General features: G+C 43.5%; 1 protein-coding gene across 1 annotated transcript in view; it reads right to left on the bottom strand.

Moving 5' to 3' along the window:
• Window positions 1-26,364, bottom strand: part of sptlc2a (serine palmitoyltransferase, long chain base subunit 2a) — a 57,145-nt gene that overhangs the window by 4,556 nt on the left and 26,225 nt on the right. Inside the window, exons 6-9 of the mRNA XM_041848298.2 lie at window positions 25,411-25,504; window positions 24,013-24,118; window positions 23,238-23,457; window positions 22,440-22,566 (exon numbers count right to left, since the gene is read on the bottom strand). Coding sequence (XP_041704232.1) covers window positions 22,440-22,566; window positions 23,238-23,457; window positions 24,013-24,118; window positions 25,411-25,504 — 547 coding nt within the window. The remainder of the gene's footprint in view (window positions 1-22,439; window positions 22,567-23,237; window positions 23,458-24,012; window positions 24,119-25,410; window positions 25,505-26,364) is intronic.

Raw genomic sequence — 26,364 nt, 5'->3', positions numbered from 1 at the left:
GTAGCTAAAGCCTGAACCTACTCAACGTTGGTTGAAGCTCTTTCTAAGTTTACACAGTAACATCCTCCAGTGGTTTGTCCTCTGTCCAGACAGACAGACAGACAGCTGATGTTTACCCTGTCTGTCGCTCAGTTACCATCTAGCTGTAGTCTTTATCAGACTGGTAGAGCTCAAGACCCTCATGCCCCAGGCACATACTGCAGATCTCCATCTACTCCTACACAGCATTGGGGATGCAGGTTGTCTGTCTCTCTGTCGGTGTACGCAAGCGTATGTGTGTGTATGTGAAAGGGTCTGTGTGTGCTTTAAGGGCTGAAAGCATTACGAGCCAATTGAGACATTACAACTTGTACATACACATTGGTACACGTCTACATCAGCCTTTGAAGGGAGGTCAACACACTTTCTAACTAAGCTCCTCGCAGTAATATTGAGGGAGAGCAGAATTCCGCCTGTTCCTTTATTGGTTATGAGGCGGACAGAACCGTTCCGGAGGGTCAGCTTGCATTTCTGCACGCCGCGGTTCTCACTTGTCAAATATTCCGCGCATGCTAAGGACTCAGGCCCAGGAATTTCCTCTTCCCTGACAATTCCCCCCTGCCAGTCGCCCCTCCGCCCCCCCATCGGCCAGATGCGCTAAGTGACGACCTTCAAGTCACTTTTACGGTGGCACATTCCTGCCTGGGGTGCCAGGCTGAACAAAACACTAGAGCACATCATCCCAAATAAGAGCTATACATTAGAGTGACACACACACGTCAGGATTGGTTTACAGAATGCTGGCTTTTTTGCTGAAACAGGAGAAGAAGAAAAACAGCGAGAGGAGAACAAATAGGAAAAGAGAAGTGTGGGAACGTGACAGGGGATCATTGGACTGTGTTTGTGTTTGTGTCTGCACGTGTGTATAACCTATGTGAAAGTTGACTTGACTGGCTGTGTAAGGGGAGTAGCTTGGTCCCCTCTCCTCCGTGTCTGTGGAAATCAGCCAGTGACAGATAGAGCAGACAGCACAAGTCATGACCCGGTCACTACTCTGAGGCACACATCAGCCCTGGCGTGCGCTGTCTCGGTCTCTCTCCCCGTCTCTCTCCCCGTCTCTCTCCCGGTCTCTCTCCCGGTCTCTCTCCCTGTCTCTCTCCCTGTCTCTCTCCCTGTCTCTCTCCCTGTCTCTCTCTCGGTCTCTCTCTCGGTCTCTCTCCCTGTCTCTCTCCCTGTCTCTCTCCCTGTCTCTCTCCCTGTCTCTCTCCCGGTCTCTCTCCCTGTCTCTCTCCCTGTCTCTCTCCCTGTCTCTCTCCCTGTCTCTCTCCCTGTCTCTCTCCCTGTCTCTCTCCCTGTCTCTCTCCCTGTCTCTCTCCCTGTCTCTCTCCCTGTCTCTCTCCCTGTCTCTCTCCCTGTCTCTCTCCCGGTCTCATATACAAGACACACACACTTAGGCTACACACACCAGACACGCATACACACAACCCCCTTGAAAACATATTCCCACCCTTTCGACTCCTTCCCCCTCTCTCTCCCTCTCCTCCGGCTGCTCACACACATTGTGGGAAAGTATATATCCGACGGCGCAGGACTGACAGCAAAGTATTATCACTGTGTATATTCATCCTGCATGGTCAGTCAGCGCATACATGCCAGAGACGATTGCACACTGGGCAGAGAGAATCACTTAGGGCTGTCCCGAATCGATAATGAGTTTGATGAAAACAAATGGCAGCAGGCTGCTTGCTCTGGTTCTGAGTCGCTAGCCTCGCATCTTCCTAATAGAGCTGTGTTGTGTTTCAACTGATACTGGACACTTGGCACCACCATTACACAAGACTACTGCCACTACTGAGAGTGTGGAGGGGGGAGAGGGGAGAGGGGAGCGAGGAAGGAGGGAGAGAGAGCGAGAGGGAGGAGGTGGGGAGAGAGAGGAGAGAGCGGGAAGAGAGACCAAGAGGGAGGGAGGAGAGGGGTGAGAGAAAGGGAGAGAAATAACAACATTTCTCTCTTACTCATGTTCACCCTCACACAAGCACACACTCATTGCCATGTTCTCCAGCCATTTCCCTAATGAACCCAGCCTTTTCCCTCCAGAGTTGTGATCAGCTACATAAACTGTGAGGAGAACAAATGTATTAAGACCCAGAGCAGGGCTGGCCATCTGAAAGCAATAAGGCCTTACAGGGGGAGCAGTGTGTGTGTGTGTGTGTGTGTGTGTGTGTATGTGTGTGTGGAGTGGCTGCTGACTTCAAGCTCTTCAGTCAGAGTGTTCTCTCTCCAGGGGATGGGGTGCAGGGCTCTCCAAAGTAAATCTTTCTGGGGTACCCTTTCAACAGCTAGTTTCACAATACACACACACACACACTGACACAAAACACACACACACACACACACAGACACAGACTCTCGCACAAACACATGTACGCAGTGGCACAGGCACACACACATACACATACACACTTAACTCCTTCCAGACACAGGGCAAGAGGACCTGGAGTGAGCGATGGGGGGTGGAGAGATGAAGGAAGGTGGAGAAGGGGGAGGGGTGGAGGGGGAAAAGGAGAGAGATTGAGGGGGGTGGAGGGGTGAAAGAGCTTCCAGATGTGGGGGCTGTTTCCCTTGCAGATGAAAGTTTCTCCTCACTTCCTTCTCATCTGTGAATGGGGGGAGAAGGAGAGAAGAGGGGGAGGAGAAGGAGGGATAAGTAGAAACACCCACAGCGCTTTGGAGGTTTCCACACCGGCTTCAGTTCAAGGGCTTCTGACAAGCAGAGATGGTCAGAACACACCCACGTAAGCATTTCGTTGGACGATGTATACCATGTGTATCCTGTACATACGACTAATAAAACTTGAAACACACGTCTCTGAGTAGTAGTAGAATAGGAAGCTGGGCGCGAACTTCAAGGAAGAGTGTAATTGTCCGATTCCTTCTTCATCCAGTGATTCATGGGCCATGTTGGGGCCACATGTTCAAACGGAGTGAAACGGACCCAGAGATAGAGATAGACCACTCACTACGTGTCTCATATCCTCTACAGGCCAATGACCAGAACCAGGACTACTTCAGTGGACACCATAGAGATAGATAGAGATCTGATCTTTGTATCTGTGCCACACTGGTGTCTGTGATAGCACGGGCTATCTCCATCTTAAAATGGTGGAAGCTCTTTATAGCAATGTCCATGCAAAAACGGGTTATATCCATTTAGAGATCTCTATAAATCTCTACGGTGGAAACTTACACACAGCCATGGAAAGATCAACAGCTTTATACCACTCTGGGTTCTGTATCTAAGCCATGCAATGTAGAGACAAATGCAAGGTAGCGACAGAATGAGGCAAGGAGAGTTTGAGTTAATCACATCAGAGACCAACCTTCTCCAATCGAATGTACGGTTCAATGTCCTAAAGAGATGATGGGACGTCTAACATCACTCTAACTCTGGACCCCACCTTTCCTCAGGAGTCAGGGGTTAGAAGTCAGGGGAAGTCAACTCCTTTTAACACCTTAAACAAGTCAACACCCCCACTCTGAGATGGATGGGCTGGAGTTGGTATGGCCCGTCTCAATACGTCAACCAGATATCATCGAGCTCAACCCAAAACCTGTTTCTAGCCTGGATCCATCCAGTCTTAATCCACTCAATCATCAAACTGGATTCAAACCCAGTGAAGACAGATTTTGAATCAAAACAAATGAGTTGAACAAAAAGCTGCTGTAAGTAGGACACAAGCTTGTTGGCCATGTTCAGTCCTTGGTAGAGCAGTGGCACAATGTTCATCAGGGCATGAAATTGCTGGCCATGTTCAGGGCACGACATTGTTGGCCATGTTCAGAAATACATGTTGTAGAGCAAACATGCCTCCCTGACATGTACTCCACTGAAGATGGGGGGAGAAAGAGAGAGACTATAGTACCATTTCCCTTCCATGGGAGTTTTCCCTGTGGGAAACAGGGATTGTTCCCAATACCTCCTCCTGGGCTCCGGAGATAATATTTATCCCTTCAACATGTTTTTAGGATTACAGTATATTAATCATCCTGTGACAACGGCTTTGTAAACCACTCAGAAGAATAATAACACATCTAACTCAACGCCATCTCGCCTTTTCACTTGAAATCTCATTCACCTGTGAAACTAACTTGGATCCATCACAGCAGCTTTGTACAGGTGATATACAATACATCTTTATAGTATTGCCTGTAGAAGTTGAATACATTATTATAATTAGTTTATCTGGGTGTGAGGCTTGCTGGCTGGTGCTTTGCAGTGATGGCTCCACCTCTGCTTTTTGTACTGATGAGGGTCTGGTAACACTAACCCAGACGCATGTCTCTCTTTCAGTAACATCTTATCCACTTGTTTTGTAGGTCGCAGTAGCATCACATGGCTATTTTAATTGTATTTAACCTTTATTTAGGCAGGGAGTCCCATTGAAACAACTGTCTATTCTGCAAGAGAGCCCTGCATGACAAGACGAGCAGAGAACAACTACTTCAATCAAGACGGGACTATGTCCAATAAGAAACGCTTTTTTTTATTTTTTTATTTATGTCGCAAACTATTCTGCTACACCGTTCCCTAATGAACACTGCCCTGGTCTGTGGTCCTGATAAGGGCTAGCCATGAAGAATAACTGGGTTTGGCCCATAGATTTGAGAGGGTGTTTTTACACCACATTTAAAGGCTACTTTACAGGGCTGTAACTCCAGGGGTTATAGCTCTACTGTACCACTGCCTGGCTAGGCACGCTGGAGAAAATACACTGGCTGAATGGAACCAAATCACACCATGGACTGCATGTGTGTGTGAATATAAAAACTTCAGATGAACTTCACCTCACAGTGTTTTTTCGTCTGTGGAGATTTGGTTGAGTGAGAACCAAGCGTTGATGGTTTTAATAGCACCTCTAACAGGCCAAGTTGCAGTCTGAAAAACAACACAGAGGATGAGAACAGAGGAGAATGTTGAAGCTGATACATGGGTAGTGAGACTACGTGGTCATCTGTGACATCCATTCATGTGAACTGTGAACTAACATTGCCACATCCTAACTTGAGATACATGCATGTGACACGTTTTCACGACTGTTATCAATGCATGAGCATTTCTGTGAAAGGTAAAGTTACGCGCACACCTCCCTATTTCAGATTCTGCTCTAAGAGTGTATCTGTGGTGACATCCAGGGGGAGGGGGCAAGCATCCCCCTCTAGACCATTGAAGGACCACCCTGATGGGGGTTTAGAGGGTGTCGGTCCCCCTGGGGAACCACAGGATATCCGGCCACCTATATACGACCTCCAACTGATTAAATTTACATTGTGCATCCCCCCCCACACACACACACCATTATATAATGCACACACACATGCAGGCATGCACACACACGCATTGACCCCTCCCCCAATTTGATTGCTTTTCCAGTCATGACCCAGTTCACACACACCGAGCGATCATTAAACATGCAATTAGCGCGCCACTATGCTAAACACATGACTGACTGTCACTGTGGCCACAACGTCACAATTTTACATTATACACTGATGTCAATGACAGATTCAAGGTATGGTCAGCTCAGCTGTCAATCAAAGGGAAAGGCAGGGTGGAGAGCCAGGAATGGACAGCTCAGATGTCACTCAAAGGGAAAGGCAGGGAAGAAGGCCAAGTTTGGTCATCTCAGCTGTCAATCAAAGGGAGAGGTGGGGAGGAGGGCCAGGTACGGACAGCTTAGCTGTCACTCAAAGTAAGTGAGAGGCGGGGAAAAGAGCCAGGTATGCCACTGTGTCCTTCAACAAGTGGTTGACACTTTTGGAGCAGCTCTCTATCTACAGTGACCGAAGGGTGGAAAAAAGGAGGAGAGAGGATCTAGGATCAGTAGTCATCAACTTCCTGAGGCTGCAGTAAGGGTAGGACTGCCTGTAGGAACAATATGTCTTTGTCTGGCAGGAGTGTGTGTGTATCAGATCAGATGTGTTGAGATGTGGACAACCTTTAGCAAGGCTATGTTACAGAAACACAGTCACTGAACGCACGCTCAAATGTGCATGTGCGCACACACGCACACACACACACACACTCCATGGTTTCCGTTAATAAAACTGTTGCCGGCCAAAATGACCGGGAGAAAATAAATCCCATTGCAAAATAATGCTTTTTATTCATTGATGGAAATACCAGTCGATGCAAATACATTAGACCGTCATGCTTATCGGTCTATAGGTTAATTTGCATAATTTAATGGAATTAAATTATCACACGCGCCTATTTTGAGTGGGATTTCTCCTGCAGCTCCTCAGCTGGTTGTTGCTGGAGTAAAACAGGTTTTTAGAAGCCCATTCATTCATTGAGCAACAATTCTAAATGCAATTGCTTGTTAAAAACGGTTTTGGTGCACGACAAAAAATACTGGTAATTGAAGCGCGCCTCTCATTCACCATTCAAGTGCAGGCAACAGGCTATCAGCGCGTCACCCACCACTTTACAATGTGAGCTGGAGGCAGCATTCATTTTGAAAACATACTTAATTGTTTGAAACCTGAATGTTTTATTACATATTATGAGGCATGTCTTACTTTGCTTCAATGTAGCCTATAGGCAAAATCCGACCATAGAAACATGGAGGCAATTATTTTATAAAGACTTCATAGGCTGTGCGTGAGTTTGAAGTTTGGGGAAGCTTACAATTTATCCTACCATTTCTACTGTTCTGGGTGCCAGTTATGATTTTCAAATGCGCAACAGTTTACTGTGAGGAATTATAGTTTTAATATATTATCATTCACAACGGATGTAAAAAAACAAACACTTTTCAACATTTCCGCGCAGCAGGCCATGCCTGCTCAGGCGCGCGAGCTCACTCAACATTATCAGGACAGAGAAACCAGACACATGCTCATTGTTCACATGGAGCACTCCAAACAAAAGACAATGAACAAATTTACAAACTTCGTAAATGATGGTTACTCTGCAAACAACGTTTCCACTCTGAGAATGAGAACGGTAAATGACTGTAATTAATACATGCATAAAAATAAATTCATGTAACCAAATGACAGGGATTAACGGTACATTTACTACTGGTGACATATGTAATGGGGAACTGATTTAAAAAATAATCAAAAGGGCAAACAATTCACACAAGGGAACAATGAATGCGCAAGAATTGGCAGGAGACAGCTGAGCCATTCTGGAGAGAGACTTGCCTACAGTACATTCGGAAAGTATTCAACCCCTTGACTTTTTCCACATTTTGTTAAATTACAGCCTTATTTTAAAATGGATTAAATCCTTTTTTTTCTTCATCATTCTACACACAGTACCCCATAATGACAAAACATAAACAGGTTTTCATAAATTTTTGCAAATGTATAAAAATAAAAACAGAAATACCTTATTTACATAAGTATTCAGACCCTTTGCTAGGCGACTCGAAATTTAGCTCAGGTGCATCCTGTTTCCATTGATCACCCTTGAGATGTTTGTACAACTTGATTGGAGTCCACCTGTGGTAAATTCAATTGATTGGACATGATTTGGAAAGGCACTCACCTGTCTATATAAGGTCCCACAGTTGATACTGCATGTCAGAGAAAAAACCAAGCCATGAGGTCGAAGGAATTGTCCGTAGAGCTCTGAGACAGGATTGTGTCGAGGCACAGATCTGGGGAAGGGTACCAAAACATGTCTGCAGCATTGAAGGTCCCCAAGAACACAGTGGCCTCCATCATTCTTAAATGGAAGAAGTTTGGAACCTCCAAGACTCTTCTTAGAGCTGGCCGCCCGGCCAAACAGAGCAATCGGGGGAGAAGGGCCTTGGTCAGGGAGGTGACCAAGAACCCGATGGTCACTCTGACAGAGGTCCAGAGTTCCTCTGTGGAGATGGGAGAACCTTCCAGAAGGACAACCATCTCTGCAGCACTCCAACAATCAGGCCTTTATGGTAGAGTGGCCAGACGAAGCCACTCCTCAGTAAAAGGCACATGACAGCACGCTTGGAGTTTGCCAAAAGGCACCTAAAGACTCTCAGACCACAAGAAACAAGATTCTCTGGTCTGATGAACCCAAGATTGAACACTTTGGCCTGAATGCCAAACGTCACGTCTGGAGGAAACCTGGCACCATCCCTACTGTGAAGCATGGTGGTGGCAGCATCATGCTGCGGGGATATTATTCAGCGACAGGGACTGTGAGACTAGTCAGGATCGAGGGAAAGATGAATGGCGCAAAGTACAGAGAGATCCTTGATGAAAACCTCCAACAGGACAACGACCCTAAGCACACAGCCAAGACAACGCAGTAGTGGCTTTGGGACAAGTCTCTGAATGTCCTTGAGTGGCCCAGCCAGAGCCTGGCCTTGAACCGAATCGAACATCTCTGGAGAGATCTGAACATAGTTGTGCAGCGACGCTCCCCATCCAACCTAACAGAGATTGAGAGGGTCTGCAGAGAAGAATGGGAGAAACTCCCCAAATACAGGTGTGCCAAGCTTGTAGCGTCATACCTAAGAAGACTTGAGGCTGTAATCGCTGCCAAAGGTGCTTCAACAAAGTACTGAGTAAAGGGTCTGAATACTTATGTACGTGATATTTCAGTTTTTTTTTGTTGCAATAAATCTGCAGAAATGTCTAACACCTATTTTTGCTTTGTCAATATGGGGTATTGTGTGTATATTTATAGGGGGAAAAAACGATTTAATCCATTTTAGAATAAGGCTTTACCATAACAAAATGTGGAAAAAGTCAAGAGGTCTGAATACTTTCCGAATGCACTTCATACCGTCGCCACACACCCCTCCCCTTCTTCTTTTCTCAACATTTTAAAATATACTCAAGACACATTCTCTTCAAACATATTTTAGATGCTTTTCACTGACAGCTTGTGATTTGAAACAATCCACAGCAATTTTTTTAAAGAAGCTAATGATCCTCGAGTCCTCTGTGGCTAAGTCATGCCTTCTGGTGAAGTATTTTGAATGATTTAATTTATTTCTGTATAAACAGGAGTAATTATATAAATATATCCAAATGTTTTTCCATCTCTGTCACATATGGAACTGCTATCAGGTGTGCTGTTTAGAATGGTGTTTTCCAAGGTGCGCTGTTTAGAATGGTGTTTTTCTGCAAATTGCCTTTTGGCAAATGTTTGAAAATGACGTTCTATTGGCTTCTTCATTACATGAGTTGCATATTCTGTTAAGATGCATTACCATAATCTAAATGTGATTTGTGTCATTCTGAGCACTGAGGGTGGACACCCTAATAGGTTATGCACCCAATGCATATGGGTCCAGTACATTTCTCAAACGGACGGTGAATTAAAATCTTCCCGGTCATGTTGTCCGGCTCCACAATTTCCTAATGGAAACCCTGACACACACACACACACACACACACACACACACACACACACACACACACACACACACACACACACACACACACACACACACACACACACACACACACACACACACACACACACACACACACACACACACACACACACACACACACACACACACACACACACACACACACACACACACACACACACACACTCTTCAACTGTTTGTTGTCGTTGTCCTGCCGTGATTAAGTGGCATGTGTGAATGAAAGTGCGTGTATATGCCCTCGTTCTTGCACGTGTACAAAAGTGTGTGTGTGTGGGAGAGAGTTAGTAGAGAGGGCCTCACCAAAGGGCCGATCAGTGTGGCCTGCTGGGTAATTGTTGCCATATTGGAGGGGTTGGTTGGGGCTCTGGGTTAGATATTGTACCTGGAAAGACTCTGTGCATCTGTGGAAGCCATCACTCTTATTTAATGAGTGGTGAAAAACGGAGTAGGGTCGAAACTAAAAACCTCCCACATGACATTCTTTCCTTCCATCAAAAGCATGAAAGTGAACCGATAGTGATGATTCAAGGTTAGGGCTGACTGTACTGAATGTATTGTACAGAGAGAGGGAAAAGTATGTGAAGAGTGTTGTTTTTTCACAATATGTTTAAATTAACATTATGCAACACTAAGCAGGGACAGAGACAGGAATAATGTGAGTGAGTGTGTGTGTGCAGACATGGCCAGTACTGCAGAGGGATATACTACAAAGCGGATTCAACGAGTTAGCCAGATGACTTTGACCAGAAATAACCATAGATTTTCTGGAATATTAAAAAGCTAAAGCTAAACTTAGATATGTGTTTTCATTTGCGGAATCAATTGGACCATGCCCATTTCAAGCTTATCGTTTAAAAAAATAAACAATTATATCAGAATATTTATGCTAGTTAGCTGCCTAAATCCTTAATCCTGCTGTGTAGCATACCACTCAAGTAGCTGGCCTAACCTAAATCAACGTCTCTTTCCGACTTAGCCTAGAGCAAGCTAAGGTTTGAACACTCATTTACTCCATTCAGCTTCGAAAAATGTTTCACATGTTGTCAGAAGTACTAGTTTACATGATGGTAGAGATATACAGTGCATTCGGAAAGTATTCAGACCACTTGACTTTTTCCACATTGTTACGTTACAGCATTATTCTAAAATGGATTAAATTGTTTTTTCCCTCATCAATATACACACAATACCCCGTAATGACAAAGCAAAAACAGGTTTTTAGACATTTTTGCATATTCCTAAAATAAAAAAATAAAAACATATCACATTTACCTGAGTATTCTGACACTTTACTCAGTACTTTGTTGAAGCACCTTTGGCAGCCACTCCTGCGTTGTCTTGGCTGTGTGCTTAGGGTCGTTATCCTGTTGGAAGGTGAACCTTCACCCCAGTCTGAGGTCCTGAGCGCTCTGGAGCAGGTTTTCATCATGGATCTCTCTGTACTTCGATCCGTTCATTTTTCCCTCGATCCTGACTCGCCTCCCAGTCCCTGCCGCTGAAAAACATCCCCACAGCATGATGCTGCCACCACCATGCTTCACCGTAGGGATGGTGCCAGGTTTCCTCCAGACATGACGCTTGGCATTCAGGCCAAAGAGTTCAATCTTGGTTTCATCAGACCAGAGAATCTTGTTTCTCATGGTCTAAGTCCTTTAGGTGCATTTTGGCTAACTCCAAGCGGGCTGTCATGTGCCTTTTACTGAGGAGTGGCTTCAGTCTGGCCCCTCTACCATAAAGGCCTGATTGGTGGAGTGCTGCAGAAATGGTTGTCATTCTGGAAGGTTCTCCCATCACCACAGAGGAACTCTAGAGCTCTGTCAGAGTGACCGTCGAGTTTTTGGTCACCTCCCTGACCAAGGCCCTTCTCCCCCGATTGCTCTGTTTGGCCGGGCGGCCAACTCTAGGAAGTGTCTTGGTGGTTCCAAACTTCTTCCATTTAAGAATGATGGAGGCCACTGTGTTCTTGGGGACCTTCAATGCTGCAGAAATGTTTTAGTACCCTTCCCCAGATCTGTGCCTCGACACAATCCTGTCTCTGAGCTCTACGGACAATTCCTTCGACCTCATGGCTTGGATTTTTTTTCTGACATGCACTGTCAACTGTGGGACCTTATACAGACAGGTGTTTGCCCTTCCAAATCATGTCCAATCAATTGAATTTACCACAGGTGGACTCCAATCAAGTTGTAGAAACATCTCAAGGATGATCAATGGAAACAGTATGCACCTGAGCTCAACTTCGAGTCTCATAGCAAAGGGTCTGAATACTTATGTAAATAAGGTATTTCTGTTTTATAGTTTGTATAAATTTGCAAACATTTCTAACAACCTGTTTTTGCTTTGTCATTATGGGGTATTGTGTATAGATTGCTGAAGATTTTTACGTTTTTTTAATCCATTTTAGAATAAGGCTGTAACGTAACAAAACTTGGAAAAGTCAAGGGGTCTGTTTACTTTCCGAAGGCACTGTACATTATTAGGGGTGTGACGTTTAAACAAATTGGGATCGTTAACGTTTAGAAAAAAATCCCTAACTGAAAAACGTATATATTTTACAAAGTTCAAATCACAGTGCAGTTATCACAAAACTACCACTAACAGGCCCCAATCATCATCATAAAGGGAAAAATAAACATGAAACAAATACCTAACGCAACAATGCTGAACGTTAGTAGGAGGACATATGCATCTTTCGAATAATTTGCCACGGATACAGAGTGATCCGTTCATCATCCTCGTTAACAGTTTTTTTTAAATGGCAGCGAGTGAGACAGGGAAAAGACAGCAGCGAAGTCCTGTATGGCAATACTTTGAGGCAAGTACTGGAAACAATAGAACACTATCAAAAATATGGGAAATTCAGGCCTGCTATTCATAGCAGACTTTGAAAAGGCATTTGATAAAGTACGACTGGAGTTTATATATAAATGCCTGGAGCATTTCAATTTTGGAGAATCTCTTATAAAATGGGTTAAAAGCATGTATAGTAACCCTAGGTGTAAAATAGTAAATAATGGCTTTTTCTCCGAAAGTTTTAAACGGTCAAGAGGAGTAAAACAAGGTTGTCCACTATCGGCATATCTATTTATTATGGCAATCGAAATGTTAGCTATTAAAATCAGAACCAACAATAATATCAAAATATTAGAAATCCAGGGCTTAAAAACAAAGGTGTCATTGTACGCTGATGATTAATGTTTTCTTTTAAATCCACAACTTGAATCCCTCCCCAGCCTCATAGAGGATCTAGATACATTACAACCAAATTATGATAAATGTACTATATTACGTATTGGATCACTAAAAAATAAAAAATTTACATTACCATGTAGTTTACCATTAGAATGTTCTGATGGTGATGTGGATATACTCGGAATACATATCCCAAATGAAATTAATGATCTCACTCCAATACATTTTAATAGAAAGTTAGCAAAAATAGATAAGTTCTTGCTACCATGGAAAGGTAAATACCTGTCTATTTGTGGAAAAATCACCCTGATTAACACTTTAGTATTATCCCAGTTTACCTATTTTCTTATGGTCTTGCCTACGCCTAGCGAACAGTTTTTTTAAATTATATGAGAAAAAAAAGCTCTGTTTTATTTGGAACGGCAAGCCAGACAAAATTAAACGGGCCTATTTATATACTGAATATGAATTCGGAGGACAGAAATGATTAAATATTAAAGCATTAGACCTATCACTAAAAGCTTCAGTCATACAAAAGTTATACTTAAATCCGAACTGGTTCTCTAGCAAATTAGTAAGATTGTCTCTCCCCGTGTTCAAGAATGGCCTTTTTCCCTTTATTCAGATTACAACCTCTCACTTTCTGTTATTTGAAAAGGAAATAATCCCCCAAATATCACTATTTCTAAAACAAGCTATAGAAAGTTGGTTGCAATTTAAATGTAATCCTCCAGAAACGCCAGAACAAATAATGCAACAAATATTGTGGTTAAACTCAAATATACTAATTGATTAAAAAAAACATGATATTTTGAAAAAAATTTAAACAAGGTATAATCTTCGTAAATGATATCATAAATAGGACTGGTGGAGTTGTCACACATGCAGCTAACAAACACATATGGAAATGTCTACCCAAAATTACAACCAAATAATTGCAGCATTACCGCAAAGATGGAAGAGGAAAGTGGAAGGGGGAAAAAGTAAGGAACTTGTCTGTGATAAATAAAAAAGTATACCAGTTTCATTTAAGGACCAATGGGTTGACAGCCATCCCATATAGATTGCAAAACAGTTGGGAAGAGATTTTTGACGTACCAATTCCATGGCATAGTGTTTATGAACTGATACGCAAAACGACGCCGGATTCAAAACTAAATTTTTTTCCATTTAAATTATTATACAAAATTCTGTCCATTTGTAGCTTGTTTTTGGTCACAGGTCCAGGAATGGCTGAAGGATTGCAATATTTACCTGGAGCAAACCCTGCAAGATAGCACTACTGGGTGATCTGAAAAGTCATAGTCAATCGATCAATAATATAATAATACTTTTAGCAAAAATGTTTATTTTCAATTTAAAATCTGTAGAAACAATGAGAATATAAGGGTTCAGAACTTTTGTGAAACATCACAGTACAGTTGAAAAATATATGGCAAATAGAAATCCAATATGGATGTTATTAAGAGATAGATGGGAGGTGTTGAATGGAGCTGAAGGACGGGACTAATAACAACTAAAAACAACTAATAACAACAAGATAATTAATGTAATGCATACTGTGTCCAAAATAAGTATATAGGTTATAGGTTGAGAGCTTTTGTGAAAGAGCACAATCATGAAAATTATCGGCGAGGTTGAGGGTAGAGGAAGTTCAGGAGTAAAAACAAACAAAATATAATTACTGTGGAATTGACTGTGTCCATGAAATGTATATAGTATATATAGGCTGGAAGTAGAGGCCTAAGCGTTGTTGTTCACTAGTTTACTCCAATTAGGGAAAGGGTGGTGGGGTTGGAAAGTAATAAAGGGAAATATATTAAAAAATATATATATTTATATATGTATGTATATGTATTTATATGTATGTATGTGTATGTGTATATATACACACTACCATTCAAAAGTTTGGGGTCACTTAGAAATGTCCTTGTTTTCCATGAAAACATACATGAAATGAGTTTGAATAGGAAATATAGCAAAATGCATAGGAAATGCAGTCATTGACAAGGTTAGAAATAATGATTTTTAATAGAAATAATAATTGTGTCCTTCAAACTTTGCTTTCGTCAAAGAATCCTCCATTTGCAGCAATTACAGCCTTGCAGACCTTTGGCATTCTAGTTGTCAATTTGTTGAGGTAAACTAAAGAGATTTCACCCCATGCTTCCTGAAGCACCTCCCACAAGTTGGATTGGCTTGATGGGCACTTCTTACGTACCATACGGTCAACCTGCTCCCACAACAGCTCAATAGGGTTGAGATCTGGTGACTGTGCTGGCCACTCCATTATAGACAGAATACCAGCTGACTGCTTCTTCCCTAAATAGTTATTGCATAGGCTGGAGCTGTGCTTTGGGTCATTGTTCTGTTGTAGGAGGAAATTTGGCTCCAATCAAGCGCCGTCCACAGGGTATGGCATGGCGTTGCAAAATGGAGTGATAGCCTTCCTTCTTCAAGATCCCTTTTACCCTGTACAAATCTCCCACTTTATCACCACCAAAGCACCCCCAGACCATCACATTGCCTCCACCATTCTTGACAGATGGCATCAAGCACTCCTCCAGTTTCTTTTCATTTGGTCTGCGTCTCACAAATATTCTTCTTTGTGATCCAAACACCTCAAACTTTGATTCATTTGTCCATATCACTTTTTTTCCAATCTTCCCCTGTCCAGTGTCTGTGTTCTTTTGCCCATCTTACTCTTTTCTTTTTATTGGCAAATCTGAGATATGGCTTTTTTTTGCAATTCTGCCTTGAAGGTCAGCATCCCGGAGTCGCCTCTTCACTGTTGACATTGAGACTGGTGTTTTGCGGATACTATTTAATGAAGCTGCCAGTTGAGGACCTGTGAGGCGTCTGTTTCTCAAACTAGACACTCATGTATTTGTCCTCTTGCTCAGTTGTGCACCGGGGCCTCCCACTCCTCTTTCTATTCTGGTTAGAGCCAGTTTGCGCTGTTCTGTGAAGGGAGTAGTACACAGCGTTGTACGAGATCTTCAGTTTCTTGGCAATTTCTCGCATGGAATTGCCTTCATTTCTCAGAACAAGAATAGACTGATGAGTTTCAGAAGAAAGTTCTTTGTTTCTGGCCATTTTGAGCCTGTAATCGAACCCACAATTGCTGATGCTCCAGATACTCAACTAGTCTCAAGAAGGCCAGTTTTATTGCTTCTTTAATCAGCACAACAGTTTTCAGCTGTGCTAACATAATTGCAGAAGTGTTTTCTAACGATAAAATTGCCTTTTAAAATGATAAACTTGGATTAGCTAACACAATGTGCCATTGGAACACAGGACTGATGGTTGCTGATAATGGGCCTCTGTACGCCTATGTAGATATTCCATTTTAAAAAATCAGCCGTTTCCAGCTACAATAGCCATTTACAATATTAACAATGTCTACACTGTATTTCTGATCAATTTGATGTTATTTTAATGGACAGAAAAATTGCTTTTCTTTCGAAAACAAAGACATTTCTAAGTGACCCCAAACTTTTGAACGGTAGTGTATAGATATTTCAGAGAAAAAAACATATGGGGGATTGGAAATGATGCAGACAATTAAATTGATAGAAGTTACAATCTATCTGCAATATTAAAACTGATCTACCCCCCCACAAAAAAAAAGTATATATATATATATATATACTGCTCAAAAAAATTAAGGGAACACTTAAACAACACAATGTAACTCCAAGTCAATCACACTTCTGTGAAATCAAACTGTCCACTTAGGAAGCAACACTGATTGACAATAAATGTCACATGCTGTTGTGCAAATGGAATAGACAACAGGTGGAAATTATAGGCAATTAGCAAGACACCCCCAATAAAGGACTGGTTTTGCAAGTGGTGACCACAGACCACTTCTCAGTTCCTATGCTTCCTGGCTGATGTTTTGGTCACTTATGAATGCTGGCGGTGCTTTCACTCTAGTGGTAGCATGAGACGGAGTCTACAACCCACACAAGTGGCTCAGGTAGTGCAGCTCATCCAGGATGGCACATCAATGCGAGCTGTGGCAAGAAGGTTTGCTGTGTCTGTCAGCGTAGTGTCCAGAGCATGGAGGCGCTACCAGGAGACAGGCCAGTACATCAGGAGACGTGGAGGAGGCCGTAGGAGGGCAACAACCCAGCAGCAGGACTGCTACCTCCGCTTTTTGTGCAAGGAGGAGCACTGCCAGAGCCCTGCAAAATGACCTCCAGCAGGCCACAAATGTGCATGTGTCTGCTCAAACGGTCAGAAACAGACTCCATGAGGGTGGTATGAGGGCCCGACGTCCACAAGTGGGGGTTGTGCTTACAGCCCAACACCGTGCAGGACATTTGGCATTTGCCAGAGAACACCAAGATTGGCAAATTCGCCACTGGCGCCCTGTGCTCTTCACAGATGAAAGCAGGTTCACACTGAGCACATGTGACAGACGTGACAGAGTCTGGAGACGCCGTGGAGAACGTTCTGCTGCCTGCAACATCCTCCAGCATGACCGGTTTGGCGGTGGGTCAGTCATGGTGTGGGGTGGCATTTCTTTGGGGGGCTGCACAGCCCTCCATGTGCTCGCCAGAGGTAGCCTGACTGCCATTAGGTACCGAGATGAGATCCTCAGAGCCCTTGTGAGACCATATGCTGGTGCGGTTGGCCCTGGGTTCCTCCTAATGCAAGACAATGCTAGACCTCATGTGGCTGGAGTGTGTCAGCAGTTCCTGCAAGAGGAAGGCATTGATGCTATGGACTGGCCCGCCCGTTCCCCAGACCTGAATCCAATTGAGCACATCTGGGACATCATGTCTCGCTCCATCCACCAACGCCACGTTGCACCACAGACTGTCCAGGAGTTGGCGGATGCTTTAGTCCAGGTCTATATCCAAATTGCTACAGACCTATATCCATCCTGCCCTGCCTTTCGAAAGTATTCGAAAGCCAAGTTAACAAACAGATAATTGACCATTTCGAATACCACCGTACCTTCTCCGCTATGCAATCCGGTTTCCGAGCTGGTCACGGGTGCACTTCAGCCACGCTCAAGGTCCTAAACGATATTATAACCGCGATTGATAATAGACAGTACTGTGCAGCCGTCTTCATCGACCTGGCCAAGGCTTTCGACTCTGTCAACCACCGCATTCTTATTGGCAGACTAAATAGCCTTGGTTTCTCAAATGACTGCCTCGCCTGGTTCACCAACTACTTCTCAGATAGAGTTCAGTGTGTCAAATCGGAGGGCCTGTTGTCTGGACCTATGGCAGTCTCTATGGGGGTGCCACAGGGTTCAATTCTTGGGCCGACACTTTTCTCCGTGTATATCAATGATGTCGCTCTTGCTGCTGGTGACTCTCAGATCCACCTCTACGCAGACGACACCATTTTGTATACATCTGGCCCTTCATTGGACACTGTGTTAACAAACCTCCAAACGAGCTTCAATGCCATACAACAATCCTTCAGTAGCCTCCAACTGCTCTTAAACACTAGTAAAACTAAATGCATGCTTTTCAATCGAACGCTGCTGGCACCCGCCCACCCGACTAGAATCACCACTCGACGGGTCTGACCTAGAGTATGTGGACAACTACAAATACCTAGGTGTCTGGTTAGACTGTAAACTCAACTTCCAGACTCACATAAAGAATCTCCAATCCAAAGTTAAATCTAGAATCGGCTTCCTATTTCGCAACAAAGCCTCCTTCACTCATGCTGCCAAACATGCCCTCGTAAAACTGACTATCCTACCGATCCTTGACTTCGGCGATGTCATTTACAAAATAGCCTCCAACACTCTACTCAGCAAATTGGATGTAGTCTATCACAGTGCCATCCGTTTTGTCTCCAAAGCCCCATACACTACCCACCACTGTGACCTGTACGCTCTTGTTGGCTGGTCCTCACTACATGTTCGTCGTCAAACCCACTGGCTCCAGGCCATCTATAAATCACTGCTAGGCAAATCCCCGCCTTATCTTAGCTCATTGGTCACCATAGCAGCACCCACCCGTAGTCTGCGCTCCAGCAGGTATATCTCACTGGTCATTCCCAAAGCCAACACCTCCTTTGGCCGCCATTCCTTCCAGTTCTCTGCTGCCAATGACTGGAACGAATTGCAAAAATCTCTGAAGCTGGAGACTATTATCTCCCTCAATAACTTTAAGCATCAGTTGTCAGAGCACCTTACCGATCACTGCACCTGTACACAGCCCATCTGAAATTAGCCCACCCAACTACCTCATCCCTATATTGTTATTTATTTTGCTCATTTGCACCCCAGTATCTCTATTTGCACATAATCTCTTGCACATCTAGCATTCCAGTGTTAATACTATTGTAATTATTCTGCACTATAGCCTATTTATTGCCTTACCTCCATAACTTGCTACATTTGCACACACTGTATTTATATTTTCTGTTGTATTTCTGACTTTATGTTTTTTACCCCATATGTAACTCTGTGTTGTTGTTTTATTGCACTACTATGCTTTATCTTGGCCAGGTCGCAGTTGTAAATGAGAACCTGTTCTCAACTGGCTTACCTGGTTAAATAAAGGTGAAAAAAAAAAAAAAAAAAAGGTCTGGGAGGAGATCCCTCAGGAGACCATCCGCCATGCCCAGGCGTTGTAGGGAGGTCATACAGGCACGTGGAGGCCACACACACTACTGAGCCTCATTTTGACTTGTTTTAAGGACATTACATCAAAGTTGGATCAGCCTGTAGTGTGGTTTTCCACTTTAATTTTGAGGGTGACTCCAAATCCAGACCTCCATGGGTTGATACATTTGATTTCCATTGATCATTTTTGTGTGATTTTGTTGTCAGCACATTCAACTATGTAAAGAAAAAAGTATTGAATAAGATTATTTCATTCATTCAGATCTAGGATGTGTTATTTTAGTGTTCCCTTAATTTTTTTGAGCAGTGTATATATATATACACACACACACACACAAACACACACACACACAGTGGGGAGAACAAGTATTTGATACACTGCCGATTTTGCAGGTTTTCCTACTTACAAAGTATGTAGAAGTCTGTAATTTTTATCATAGGTACACTTCAACTGTGAGTGACAGAATCCAACAAAATCCAGAAAATCACATTGTATGATTTTTAAGTAATTAATTTGCATTTTATTGCATGACATAAGTATTTGATCACCTACCAACCAGTAAGAATTCCGGCTCTCACAGACCTGTTAGTTTTTCTTAAGAAGCCCTCCTATTCTCCACTCATTACCTGTATTAACTGCACCAGTTTGAACTCGTTACCTGTATAAAAGACACCTGTCCACACACTCAATCAAACAGACTCCAACCTCTCCACAATGGCCAAGACCAGAGAGCTGTGTAAGGACATCAGGGATAAAATTGTAGACCTGCACAAGGCTGGGATGGGCTACAGGACAATAGGCAAGCAGCTTGGTGAGAAGGCAACAACTGTTGGCGCAATTATTAGAAAATGGAAGAAGTTCAAGATGACGGTCAATCACCCTCGGTCTGGGGCTCCATGCAAGATCTCACCTCGTGGGGCATCAATGATCATGAGGAAGGTGAGGGATCAGCCCAGAACTACACGGCAGGACCTGGTCAATGACCTGAAGAGAGCTGGGCCCACAGTCTCAAAGAAAACCATTAGTAACACACTACGCCGTCATGGATTAAAATCCTGCAGCGCACGCAAGGTCCCCCTGCTCAAGCCAGCGCATGTCCAGGCCCGTCTGAAGTTTGCCAATGACCATCTGGATGATCCAGAGGAGGAATGGGAGAAGGTCATGTGGTCTGATGAGACAAAAATTTAGCTTTTTGGTCTAAACTCCACTCGCCGTGTTTGGAGGAAGAAGAAGGATGAGTACAACCCCAAGAACACCATCCCAACCGTGAAGCATGGAGGTGGAAACATCATTCTTTGGGGATGCTTTTCTGCAAAGGGGACAGGACGACTGCATCGTATTGAGGGGAGGATGGATGGGGCCATGTATCGCGAGATCTTGGCCAACAACCTCCTTCCCTCAGTAAGAGCATTGAAGATTGGTCGTGGCTGGGTCTTCCAGCATGACAACAACCCGAAACACACAGCCAGGGCAACTAAGGAGTGGCTCCGTAAGAAGCATCTCAAGGTCCCGGAGTGGCCTAGCCAGTCTCCAGTCCTGAACCCAATAGATAATCTTTGGAGGGAGCTGAAAGTCCGTATTGCCCAGCGACAGCCCCGAAACCTGAAGGATCTGGAGAAGGTCTGTATGGAGGAGTGGGCCAAAATCCCTGCTGCAGTGTGTGCAAACCTGGTCAAGACCTACAGGAAACGTTTGATCTCTGTAATTGCAAACAAAGGTTTCTGTACCAAATATTAAGTTCTGCTTTTCTGATGTATCAAATACTTATGTCATGCAATAAAATGCAAATTAATTACTTAAAAATCATACAATGTGATTTTCTGGATTTTTGTTTTAGATTCCGTCTCTCACAGTTGAAGTGTACCTATGATACAAATTACAGACCTCTACATGCTTTGTAAGTAGGAAAACCTGCAAAATCGGCAGTGTATCAAATACATGTTCTCCCCACTGTGTGTATATATATATATATATATATATATATATATATATATATATATATATATATATATATATATATATATATATATATATATATATATATACACACATATACACACACACACACACACACACATACACTTTGAGAAATTAAATGAGAAGGTTTTGAAATGCAAACTTTGCAAGGTGGTGTTGAGCTACAGTGGCAGTACAGGTGCAATGCTGAAAGGGAGGCCCATGAGACCCAACCCGTTGCTGGCAGCAGTGCGATAAGGGACGGAGTGAGAAAATCACAGCGCTGATTACAGAAATGATTGCAGTTGATATGCAGCCATTGTCAATGGTAGAAGATGTTGACTTCAATGTTGCCCTATTAGCATGTCTCGAACCAGACCACAAGATGCCATTTCAAAAAACCGTGACTGCCTGGATGGAGAAATTGTACAATGATTGCTCTGCAACTAGGCCTACAAAGCGCGAGCTTTCGAACACCATACGTGGCGCAACACTAACCTAATATTTATATATTTCTAAATTCCATTATTTTACCAGGTACGACTGACAACTAAGAACATGGAGAAGAGGCACACAGCAGATAACCTAAAATGGCATTAACTACCATCGTTGCTGAGTGGGTGGGGGACAGCAGTAAGGTGAGCGCAGTCTTGTAGGAAAATCAATATTGTCTATATAATACAATTCATGAAAACAAAAATGTGATTTTTGTTACATCCCTATACATATATTTATATTCCGGTCCATGACATTGCTCGTTCTGATATTTCTTAATTTCCTTATTATTGATATTTTCTGGATTATGTGTGTATTTTATTTGATTTATTATGGCTTGGTATTACTGCACTGTTGGAGCTAGAAACACAAGCATTTCACTGCACCTGCGATAACCTGCAAATCTGTGTACGAGACCAATAAACTTTGATTTGATGGTACTGTAGTTAAAACCTGATGAATAGCCTACTGTATAGTCAGTACAGTACGTTTCCACCAATATAGAACACTGATTACCTTACACACAGTCAGTAAATCAGAACCCCACTCTGTATATGTACACAAACTAAGTATGTCTGTTGAGAGCATTCTGCCATGCTCCAGTCTTACACAAGCTTATGCCGCCCCCTTGTGGCAAAGCATGGTATGGGCCAACAGAAAACACCTCAGTACCAACCACAGAGCAAAAACATCCTGAAACACCTTTTACAGCTAAGTGCAATGTCTTTAAAATGGCATTTAATTGCATCAGTGTGTGGGGGGGACATAGCACCTTTTTCACTCTATCTACTGCGTTTCTACGTGTCGGACTCACCTAGCGTCGTCCCGTCCTCCCCCATAATGCACTTCATAGAAGCGATGATCTGCTCCACGACAGGAGGTGACATAGATGCGGCGTACACCGCACTGTGAGAGTGGGAACGCAGGTACTCCATCAACTCCTAGAATAGAATGTTATTGTTGACCCTGAAGTTAGTATATTAGCAACACTAAAAGTATATATTTCTGATTTCAGACTTGGCATAAAAGTAGATGTGTTATCTGCATTGTGCGCTGTTCCTCTTCACCCTCCTCCCTCTAATGTTGCTGTACTGTTGATATGTAATGTTTTTATATTGGATATGGTACATTTACAGTATCTGAAACGTTTATTTGTAACGTGGCTGTAACATTTTAGTAACATTAAAAGGAAGTTGTGTCATTCTGAACTTTATCCGCAATGTTATATTCCATGTTGTGCGACTCAAGCTACACTTTTCCCTGTGCGCATGCACAGGCTACAAAATGAGTCCGCACAACATGGAACATAACAATGCGGATAAAGTTCAGAAGGACACAACTTCACGTGTACAACGTCTAAAGACCTGCATCACTACACTGAGAACGTTGTCGTTTCTAAAAGGACGTATTTGGGTGTTTTTGGAGCCTTTGTTCATGTTGTATCTGTGCCCCTACAACTACTGAATGAGGAAGTCTATCGCTGGTGGGGTATGCTTTTCAAAAGCAAGTGAAATCACAAAAAAAGTGTCTGGACACTTCTAGAACATCCAAAATACAGATTTGGTTCCAAAAAAGTGAACCTGTCCATTAAAATCAGTGTTATCCTCCTCACCCTCCTGCCTCCAATGTAGCCCCCCGCAGCGCCGAAGCTCTTGGTGAACGTCCCCATCATGACGTCCACGTCTCGGGGGTCCAGACCAAAGTAGTCGACCACACCTCGGCCCCCCGGCCCCAGAGCCCCAATACTGTGGGCCTCATCCAGGTAAAGATAGGCCCTGTAGCGCTTCTTCAGAGCTATGACTTCAGGTAGACGTACTATACTGCCTTCCATACTGGGGACAGATGGAGAGAGGTAGGGTGGTGGGTGGGGGTGACAAGAGGGACAAAAGATGGGGAGGAGGAAGTATCCGATCTTCACTTCAGGGGACATTTTTTGCCATCACATCACATAGTGTACATTTGACTAATGATAGAGAGAGCACCAGTGTTGGGAGTTCCTGTAGATTCCTTCTTTATAGTGTAAAGTTTAAACAGCATGTGGCCTAGGGTGGTCTAGCGGTCTAAGCAGCTGCCTCTGGAGTACATGTACAATGTTCTGCTGCCAGCAGGCCTTCTTGAACATGTGAACTGTGCCTTAATAACAAACAATATAACTATAACAAATATGAATACAACATTTTAATTACGAGCCTAATTCAGCCAAGGAAACAAAGAAAAGCTCTCTAGCAAGTGTGAAAATCTCAGCAAAATCTTTCAAGTTTATAAACTTTCAAAGCAGTAGAACTTTCCCATGTTTCATTTTGAAGCTCCGAGTCTGTACTTTTATAAAATGTAAACAAATTGACTTAAGCTCACCATCACAAATAAAGTTGAAAGTAAAAGACTACCTGTATATTCCCTCTACCAGTATGAGGATCTTCTTCCATGGCCTGTGTGTTCTGGGCTGGCCGTGGACTATGGCGTCTCTCAACATCTTCTCCAGACTCTGCATGTCTGACAAGACACACCAGGAGCACACAGTTACACAGTTTCCACAGCAGAGAAATCACCATTTACATACACCAGTTAACATCTGACAAGAGACCAATGCCAGCCCTATCCTTTTGGGGGCCCTAAGCGAGATTTGTCTGTTTGCTGGCTGAACCAGTCTCAAATCAATCCATATGAACCTAAAGGCAGGGATGCTAACAACGGCAGTTGTTCACATTTTCTGCAATTCTACCCATTTTGCCATGGGATGGAGAGAAATCTTTGTAGTTCTAAATCTATTTCCTGCGATTCTACACATTTTGCCAATACTTATTCCATGTTAATGTATCTGAGTGAGAGTGACAAACAAAATCAATGGGGGCCTCCTGGAGGTCAGGGATACTGGGCACCTGCCCTGCGTATCCGGTCAGTATTCGGCCATGATTACTACAAGTTTATATAGCAGGCTAGACTAATTTACCAATCTAAAAATGATTATCTGAAATGCTAATTGAGTGACTGTCAGTGACTGACATAACAAGTGAAAAACTGCTGACGCACTACCAAATGTCTAAATTGTACATTGTGTATTCTACTATTCTAACTCTCAAAAGTAAGTTGAGACCCAGACTCGGGCCACCAGGTGACAATCCCTGATCTAGAGTGTTAAGATCTCATTAAAATATCAGTTTTCTATTCAGATTGTCTCCCTGCCCTGGACCATCAAAGGGAGATTATCAGGAAGGGTAATTGCCATAGAGATGACCTTTCCAGCTGGTGGGAACACATATTCATGACCTGCTGTGACCGGAGCTTAATTCAGAGCACACACACACACACTCACGCACACACGCTCCCCTAAATGTCACTGCTGGGACTAAACTGTTTAGACCAGAGCAGTTATTCCCAAACTTTTCAAAGTAGTGTATGCCCCTCATGGACTAGCTATAGAGCCTTAGGGTGGTGATCTGTACACTGTAGAAACAGGGGGGACAGAGATAAAAGACGGACCCATTGTAGCATGTGGGACAGATATAAGCCCCACCATTTTGGTTGAACATTAACAAAGTCTGGAAGGGATAACGATAAGGGACGAACCCGATATTGCAGTGGGGACAGCAATAGAGGACAGACACGGTTTTGCAGTGGGGACAGAGATGGGGGTCAGACCCAGTGTTGCAGGGGGGACAGAGATGGGGGACGGACCCAGTGTTGCAGGGGGGACAGAGATGGGGGACGGACCCGATGTTGCAGGGGGAAAGAGATAGGGGATGGACACAGTGTTGTGGGGGGATAGAAATAAAGGACTGACTTACTGTTGTGTTTGAAGACTCGGATGGTGGACCCAGACAACCTGGCTCCCAGGACCAGAGAAGCATGGTTCAGCTCATCACTTAGGATTAGACAGCCCTACACAGAGAGAGAGAGGAGAGAGAGCTTGTCTACTAAGACTATTTCTATGCTTGATCAATAAGTAGTAAAACCTCACCATCTTGCGTTTTGCAATCCTCACAAGAAAGAAAGATAACATAATGTGTTATTTCTCTTTCTTGCCCACAGTCAAGTTTGGAAACCTCACACTGCATCCGCTCTCACAGCAACACAACAGAGTTGACCTCTGGCGATGACCTTTGCCCTGACAGAAAGTGGAGCTGTGATGTGCTCCTGGCGGCAGGAAACACTTCCTGTTGATAATATGCGGTGTTATCGAGCCTCTCCTGTGGCGTGCGTACGCACTACCCAGGTCTAGAGGTCACCTGCTGGCGTCATGGTGACACACACAACCTCCCGGAATGTTGTTGTTATGGAGATAAGGAAGTGCCTGTGCTCTGAACATTATGACAACACCATGCTGGTATTAAATATACTAACATGGATTCCTCCCCTATTGCAATACAAACACACCCTCCTCTCATAAACTCTTACTCTTTACACACACACGTTCCACGGTAAAGGCAGCACTTTGAAGGCAACACAACAGAGGCAGATACCGATAGAGCACACAGTGCCAGGGAGAGAGGGAAAGAAACCTAGAGGCAATGCGAGTGAGCGCCAGGGAAAGTGAAATGAACAGAGAGAGGGTGAAACTAACTGAAAGAACAGAGAGAGAGAGAGAGTGTGAGAGAGAGAGAGAGAGAGAGAGAGAGAGAGAGAGAGAGAGAGAGAGAGAGAGAGAGACAGGACAGAGATGCATCTCAGTTAGTAGTAATTTAGGAAAGGTTTTCTGTAGCATAAAGAATGCCAGAATTCAGGCCTTCCTAAGTAAACAC

This window comes from Coregonus clupeaformis, chromosome 34 (genome assembly GCF_020615455.1).
Source record: "Coregonus clupeaformis isolate EN_2021a chromosome 34, ASM2061545v1, whole genome shotgun sequence".
Classification (NCBI taxonomy): Eukaryota; Metazoa; Chordata; class Actinopteri; order Salmoniformes; family Salmonidae; genus Coregonus; species Coregonus clupeaformis.
The sequence above is the reverse complement of the archived record's forward strand: the minus strand, read 5'-3'. Positions and strand labels throughout refer to the sequence as shown.